General features: G+C 28.5%; 1 protein-coding gene across 1 annotated transcript in view; it reads left to right on the top strand.

Annotated features, from left to right (window-relative positions):
- The window catches only part of LOC124371483 (endoplasmic reticulum-Golgi intermediate compartment protein 3-like), a 62,744-nt gene continuing 53,744 nt past the window's right edge, over positions 1-9,000 (top strand). The window contains exons 1-4 of the mRNA XM_046829823.1: positions 1-204; positions 4,870-5,031; positions 8,287-8,406; positions 8,666-8,688. Of these exons, the coding sequence (XP_046685779.1) occupies positions 96-204; positions 4,870-5,031; positions 8,287-8,406; positions 8,666-8,688 (414 nt within the window). The 5' untranslated portion in view covers positions 1-95. The remainder of the gene's footprint in view (positions 205-4,869; positions 5,032-8,286; positions 8,407-8,665; positions 8,689-9,000) is intronic.

Below are 9,000 nucleotides of genomic sequence, written 5' to 3'. Positions count from 1 at the left end.
ACGCCGATTGTTTGTTTACAGTTATAGGTTAAGTGGTAAACCTAAGTTTAAGAAATATATCTTTGTGTTAATATTTTTTTAAACACTAAAGAAATATGAATTTTCTTAAAAAACTTCAACCTGGAATAGAAACTCTAAAGCAGCTTGATGCGTACTCTAAACCAATTGAAGATTTCCGAGTCAAAACAGTTTCTGGAGGCACTGGTAAAGTCTATCCTATTATAAGATTTAAAATAAGCTACTTTTGACAAGTTTAGATGGATTAGGTGAAATTTTATTGATATACTATATTACATAACAGAATACAGGAAGTATACTGTTTAAGTTTCCGAGAAATCTGAGCATACGAGTTTCTCCTGTATTTTAAAATTGAGTTAAAAGTAATTAACCCTTTAGGTTTCAGAATAAAATTGTTCTTTCTGTTTGAGAAATACCAGCGACTTTATCTGGGGGATAAGAATATGAATAATTTATTCACACAATAGAACTCAAAGGTTTTCTGTGCAAGTCAAAACATCAGTATCATACGTAATTATAAAAAAGCAACAGAACAGCATACAATTTAAAGGTAAAAAAATAATAAATTCTTGTAACATTTTTAAGTTATTCCTACTGCAAAAAAATCGGTCTAATCAAGACATGGGTATCACGAGAGCTTCGCAGAGACTGTAGAAAGCCTTCCCGATCAAGCAAGTCTTTAAATAATTTTTGAAACTGTTTAAATTTTGATTACATTTGGAAGTAAATTGTACGGTTTAGGACCAAAATAAAAACTTGAGTTTTTGAAAAGGTTGAGTCTGATACCAAAGAATACCTGATAATTTTTGGGCTGTTGTGTACTAATTGACATTTTGTCTGTAACTTCCTAATTTTTTGGTAAAAAGTATTGATTATTAACAAAATTATACATAAATTCTGTAATTGTAGGTAAAATGGCATCTTTACATAAAACAAATGTAAAATACAAAATAAAGCAGCAGTAAAATAAGTGGCTACCAACACAATAAAATTGCAGTATAATAAGCGGCTCCTTAAAACAATCGTATGATGATTATCAAATGATATGGATGCATCGATATTCCAGACTATACAAAGGACTGAAAACAAAATTTCAGACCAAATAACAGAGAACTTAATAGATACCGTACTTAAAAGAACAATATGGTTTGGCTAGTCTTCAATCTTACAAATTAATGTATAAATGCTAATATAATTTACAGATTAAAATATAATATATGTAATTAATACAATTACAAAAAATAACATTTACTTATGTATTTTCAAGGATAAATGTGACTGCTTGTGATATAAAGAAGACACGTACGTCACTGTTCTTGCCGCCATTAGTCAATAACGAAACACATGGTTTTATTTTTTAATTTATTTCCAAACACGTTTTTACAGTGAATAAATTTTGAATGATGATGTTGGGCTGAATTACGTTTTAGGCTTTAAAAATGTTAATATAGAGAAACTATACTTTTCTATGTAAAAGAAATGCAATTGTTCCAGATTACATAATATTACTAAACTTAATTTAAGTCTGTTTGAGCAGCGTACTACTTATGATTACTTTAACCAATCTAAAATAGTATTTCACATGATACTGATGCTGTAAAAACTACATTCATTAATTAAAATGTCACAGTTTGTCTGATTTTAACTAAAATAGTACATGATTTTTGGTCTTAACACTAAATTTTTAATGTAAAAAAAGTTTTCTTGGGTGCGATTTTTGCAACATTGTGTTTGTTCTGACTTTTCTTGTAGTGAAACACTATTTCTATGATTTCTACCTTTAATTGAAGTTTTCATCTTCTCACTACAAACAGGTTTTTTAAGGAGCTAGCTCCTTTACTTCTCCTTTTCTAACTATTTAAAACATTGCTCAGTGTTTATAAAAACATTTTGAGCCAATATTTGCATATTCATCGTCATTGTTTTTGTTGTCACTAGCCTTCTTATTCATAAACAAAATAACAACAGCTGGTAATAACGTCACCAGTCTAAATAAGAAAGCTGGCAATGATTATTTATGAATATCTATAGGTAAAATTTTGTATTCAATAGTATCCATAATCATCATCCGATTGTGTTTGTGGCTGTTTATTAAACTGTAGCCATTATTGATATTCATGACTATTTATACTACTGAAACCAAAATGTCAAAACTTAATTACGTTATTGGTAGCAGCATTATAACAAAGTAGCCACCACAATCGAACTATCAAATCAATATTCATTCTTATCTAAACTACTGAAACCAAAATGTCAAACCAAATTACATTATATGTATTTTAAATCACATTATAGCTCAACTGTTTTTATATCTAAAAAAGTAATAATTTAATGATGAATTAAAAATTATCTAGGCTATGTGTATTTACAAACTGTAAGAAACATTCATTGTAACAATTAGTTACTTTTTACCATTTTTAAGGATAAACGTGTCTGACAGCATGTGATACAAATAACACACGTACATCGCCATTGTACTTGCGACCATTACTTAAGTACCTTACAAATTATTTTACTTTGTTTAAATGGATTTGGAACAATATTGTTATTCAATATATTAAAAAAGGGTTTTTGTAGTCAATAGTTTAGGTATATCTTTTCGATAATTTAGTACTCTGATTTCATTATAGTGGTGGCCGCTTAATGTACTACAGTCAAAAATAATATCAAGATACAATAAAAATATATTTTTCGTCTTAAAACTGTACTCAATCACAAATTTCTGTTGGTTTTACAATAAAAATACAATTAATCATTAGCGAAGTTAACGGCCGGAGTTACCAGTTATAATTTCAACGTTATTAACGTATTATGCTTATTCTCCAGAACAAAACTATATGTGGTTTTAGGAGATGGAAATTAAAAATAACTTAGCTTTTTAGAAATGGAAATGTAATTTTCTAGTTACATTTATTTACTTCACTTCTTGTTATCTATATTATCTGCTCTTGATAGCTTATCTGAGTGTTCTGTGGTCAGAACAGCTTAGTAAAACAATAACAACGTCACGTTTAATGGCGTTCACTGCTATGGCGTCTATTAGTCAGCTGTCACCTCATGTTAAGTCTAATACTGTCAATCAGTTTTGAAAAATATTTTTCATTTGAGTGTGGATTAATGAGCAGGTAAAATGTTAGGAAATTAATTTATTCCTTTTTTTAATCGGTTATCATGATTTTCAGGGTGAGAGTGTAAGTTCATCATGTGTTTTATTTAAATCAGGAAAAAATTGTATGATTGAAAGTTACCAGGTGGTTTGTAAGTAGATTGTGCGTACATTCAAAATTAGGAAATAGTGGTTACATTATAGTTATTCTCTTTCATTAAATTAATCTTTGGTTTTTTATTATATATTTGTCTATGGAAAGTTTGGTCAAATTTGTTGCATTATTTTCAAATTTTTACTGGAGTCTGTCGCATCAACATGTGATGTCTTGATGAGGATTTTATATAATATCAATTTTCTGAATAGAAAGTCCATTTAATGTAGTATTAATTGAAAAAGTATTTCATAACATAACACACTGAGATTTCACTCACCTGGATGCAATATTTCATTAATACACAGTTAGTTTATAAAATAAAACAAAAATAATGTTTTTTTTTACATTCAAATTTTGCCATTACACATAACTCAAATAATTCATAGGGAAAGTTTCTTCTATATGTTTACAAAATTAATTATATCTGTATATTTCTTATAAAATCAGACACATTTTGTATATTTTGAATTTCTTTCAATTTGAAAACAAACTTAATTTATTTTGTGTAAACAGCTTTATAAAGTCCATATTCATTATATTATTTAACATAATCCTAATCAACATTTCTTGAGAAAAACGTTGTGTATAATAATGTACAATTAAAGCAAATGTTGTATCTGGGTGGTTGTATTAAATATAAGTTTGCAAAGTGAAAATTGAACATTGTACAGATCTAGAGTTAACCTATTGAAATTGTCTCTCTGAACAAAACAATATGAGTTTTAAGGGAATGAAAATGACAATTAATAAAGTTGCAGGATATTAAAAGTGGAGCTATTTTTCTTGCGAGATAGTACAAAGTCATGGTTAGACTAATTTACAACATTTGTTTGCTTTGCCAAGTTGCATTTCCTGGTAGGAATGGCTGAAGGCATTCTTGATCAGATAGTCTTGAATTTGATCTTTTAGTAATATGCAAGATGTTTTTCTCATTTGTGGCCATCAGTTCGATCTCAATTGTACACCTTATGAGACACCGAAGACACCTCTTCATCTGGATTACACTGAATGTTGGGAAACCAGATGTACCTCTTTCTGTAGTCTAGGTATCTCTGAGGTCAAAACGATGCAGAGTCTTTATGAACCTGTCTAAAGTTTTTAACAAAACATATTTTATGTATCTCGGAACAGTTTTTGAGATATCAATTATGTTAACCCCATAACAATTTCTCGATCACCAAGAACTGGAGAAAGAATTGCTGAAACAAGTTCAAACTCATTCATTTATATATTGTATGTATACATATATACAATATATATATATATATATATATATATATATATATATATATATATATATATATATATATTTGTATTATAAACCATATTATGTATGGTTCCAATATGAAGCCACATCTCTAATTTATTTTTAAGTCACACTTTTAGTTACTTAATATAGCTTGAGCTAATGTTATAATGTCCTTTAAAAAAATGTTATGAATTTTAATGAAACATTTTTATAATGTTTTTGTGTTTTGGTTCAACCATGTATAAGAAGGGCCATTAAACATTGCTAGTAGTTGTTATTTTTTATATCTTATTTATGATAATTTAAATATATACTTCTCACTTGTTGACTTTGTTTCAGCATCAGTGATGTGTTGGCTCATAATTCTTGTACTGTTGGGTAAACGATTCTACGAGTTTACTTTTAACACAGACACTGTTGAAACAATATTTGTTGATACGTCCAGAGGTACTAAACTACGTATTAACATTGATTTCATCATACCTGCAGTTTCCTGTGATTGTAAGTTTCTTGTAAAAGGTTACTAGTATTATTTGTAGAGATCATTATCTGGAACATTATAAACAATATTTGTTGATACATCCAGAGGTACTAAACTATGTATTAACATTGATTTCATCATACCTGCAGTTTCCTGTGATTGTAAGTTTCTTGTAAAAGGTTACTAGTATTATTTGTAGAGATCATTATCTGAAACATTATAAACAATATTTGTTGATACGTCCAGAGGTACTAAACTACGTATTAACGTTGATTTCATCATACCTGCAGTTTCCTGTGATTGTAAGTTTTTTGTAAAAGGTTACTAGTATTATTTGTAGAGATCATTATCTGAAACATTATAAACAGTTATTTGTATTTATTAAATGTATTACCAGTTGTTAAGTTGTATATAAAGTTTTCATCGTTGTATATTTATAAAAACTTAGAAACCAGATTCATGAAATACCAACTAGAAGTAGTGAATTTTTGGATGTCCCTTTTGCTATGTTAGAGAAGACCAAACAAGTTATTTAATCATGATCATTAAATTTTACAATAATAAGTTTCAATTAGCTGAAAAGCACTAGCCATTTTCTAATTTTAGAGAAGATTGCATAGTTTTCTTGTTGAAAATCCCTGTTACAGCTTGGATGAATACTATTACTGATTTTTAGTTAGTTTTTTTTGTAAATATTATGTGTCGGGTATTTAGTTTTTTTTTATAACTATGAATCCTATTTGTATTGTTATATTCTAGTTTTTTTTTGTAAATATTATGTGTCGGTTATTTAGTTTTTTTTATAACTATGAATCCTATTTGTATTGTTATATTCTAGTTTTTTTTGTAAATATTATGTGTCGGTTATTTAGTTTTTTTTTATAACTATGAATCCTATTTGTATTGTTATATTCTTATTGTTTAGTGTATCAAGTCCCTGTTACAGCTTGGATGAATACTATTACTGATTTTTAGTTAGTTTTTTTTGTAAATATTATGTGTCGGTTATTTAGTTTTTTTTATAACTATGAATCCTATTTGTATTGTTATATTCTTATTGTTTAGTGTATCAAGTAGCCGTATTCACACTACTGTATGTTATATAACCACATGTCCTGTATTAATGTTTTAATTAATTTGAAACAATTTAAATACAATAGAATTAGTAAACTAAATAGGAATTTTTAATCCTAAATAAACCTCTAAGAACATTAACTTTATATTATTTACCATATATAATGTAGACCAAACTTGAATCTGAATGACCACAGTAACACTGGTATGAGACAACACTGAGAAAATTAGTGGAGCAAGGGTCGGAAGTAGAGAATGAAAGTATTTTATTGAATGAAATCGTAGCTTCAGTGTATGCATCTTTCGCTCTTATGCATTATCTTTTAAAATTTAGTCTATGTTTGGATCCGTTCAAATTTTTGGACGTGTTGAATTTTAATTTTTGTTGTTGAAATACTAAAGTTTATCTTATTCAAAACACATTCTGACATATGTATGTATCATCTGGAAATCTCACAGGATACTTCTTATTCTATGTAAATGAACCAAAATTAGAAAATTGGTTTACAGATGGTGTTTTGTAAGATAAACTAACATGCTCATCTGTAAAATCCTGGAAAGAGTGACATTTTGATACTTATCTCAGTGAATTGCGAATATCTTAACCCTATCCCTTTTAGAATTGAAAAGAGAATTAGACTTGACTTTTCTGTTGAAATTCATAAGTGGGTTTATTGCTAAGCTTAGAATGCTCTATTGCAATACTATTTATGTATTTGGTATTATAGCTTTGCATGTTACTGCTAAACATTAGAGATGGACGGTTTGTAAGTCTGGTTTAATAAAAAGTAGTTTGCAATGATCCACTGACAATCACCCTGATGGCCTTCTTTTTTAAGATGCTAGATATAATTAATTTAATGCTATTGCCCCATATGACTAGACCACACTTGATTATAAATTGAAAAAGATATAGTATGCAGATTTTACATAGTTTCCAGGTATACAGTTCATTATGCGTCTTAAAAAAAAAACTTGGTAACCTTTTGGAAATGCGTTCAGTATGGAAGTTCCATGTTAAATTATCATCAAGTAATATTCTTAGAAATTTAATAGATGAAAAAAGTCATTTGAATTCTTGAAAGAAAGTAATTTAATTTGAACCTCAACTAGGCTTCTTCTATTGTTTTATTTATTACAGCACTAGGAAGGTCATTTATAATATATATATATATATATATATATATGTATATATATATATATATATATATATATATATATATATATATATCGTTGTAGTATTCTATTGATAGGAATGCATTATAGTTTATCTGACTGTGGTGGACGCACCTCAAACTATCCTAAATTCAGTACATGACTCATGTTGCACTGAAGATGTTAAAGTACTTACCATAAATACCAGAGAACTTGAAATCCAACCTACTTCTGACTCTGGCAGTCTATACAACTGTACTCATATACACACACATACACACAACCACATACATCTGTACGTACATTACACATACTTTCTCATAGTAACACTCGACAATAAATACATACTGTTGATTTTGTCTTGTGATTTGTTCTAAATGTTGGTTGATACTATTAATGTAATTTACATCACATATTCTGTTCTATTCTACATCACAGGTACTGCTAGATCATACAAATAATCTGATACAAATAATAAAAAAATAAATTGGAATAAGTTATATCAAGTTATAAGGAGCCATACATCTCAGACATTAGTAATTATTGTGCATGGTGAGCTTGGCTCAATTTCACCTTCTACTCAATTTAGCATCTGAAACCTGACTCTGTGACCTGATGTATCATGTGTGTATGTGTATCTGTATCATTGTGCACCTGACAAGACATTGAGAACACCTCTTCATCTAGATTACACAAAGTGGCTGCTGGGAAACCAGATAGTTATTTTATGGTCTAGGTGTCTCTGATGTCGAAATGATGCAAAGAATTAATTTTGAACATCTTCATCGCCAACCTTTTTTTGGGTCTCTTTAGACGTGCGTGTTCTCCAGATTACTAGTATCAGGACTTCCACATTGTTGGATTTCAGATGCTGAGCGGGAGATAAAATGGAGTTAAACTCAACATTTGCTTTGAATAAACCCTTCCCACTATAGCTGCATTATTAATAATTAAATAAACATCACAGATGATTCCCTTATGTTGTAAAGATTAATTATTTAGTTGTTATTAATCGCATAAATTATTTGTATGTCAATATTTTGTAGATCTTGCACTTGATGCAATGGACACATCAGGTGAACAGCACTTACATATAGAGCATAACATATTCAAGCGTCGTTTGGACTTAGCTGGCAATCCAATTGAGGATCCTAAAAAAGAAGAATGTAAGTATATTACAAAGGAAATGTATTAGATGTTTTTTGCATTGTGTATTTTGTAGCCTATATTTCTTTAAAATTTAACAATCAAAATTTACCAAAATTATTTTTGAACTTATCTATGCTTTAAATGATACTAAATGTGAGGCAAAATTATTTTTTTTTACCAGTAGTGTAACCAAACCCTTGAAAAAAATGGTATTATGGTGATTTAATCTAGTAAATATAAATATGTATTTTACCTAATTATAAACCTTTGTTTCAGCTTTGGGAACTGGAAAACATTCTGTAAGTAGACTACATTGTGGTTAGGCTTAGGTTCAAATAAATTTTTAAATACCTGTTGATTAGTGGTACCAAATAATCTTAAAATGTTTAGATTTATACTTATTGTTGTTCCTAAACCAAAGACTTTAATAAACCAGAATATCAGTTGGTAACAATATTTATTCAATACAACTTTGAAACAAAATACAAAAGATTACGATCGCAAGACTCTGTCTCAGATAAGATATCATTACTGATTATTGAACTCTAGAAATATTATTTCTCAGGACTCTTTAACCTGGCAATATTTGACCAGACTCATTTTATGCTTGT

This window comes from Homalodisca vitripennis, unplaced genomic scaffold (genome assembly GCF_021130785.1).
Source record: "Homalodisca vitripennis isolate AUS2020 unplaced genomic scaffold, UT_GWSS_2.1 ScUCBcl_1477;HRSCAF=5155, whole genome shotgun sequence".
NCBI classification, from domain to species: domain Eukaryota; kingdom Metazoa; phylum Arthropoda; class Insecta; order Hemiptera; family Cicadellidae; genus Homalodisca; species Homalodisca vitripennis.
This window is presented reverse-complemented; position numbering and strand designations above follow the sequence as displayed.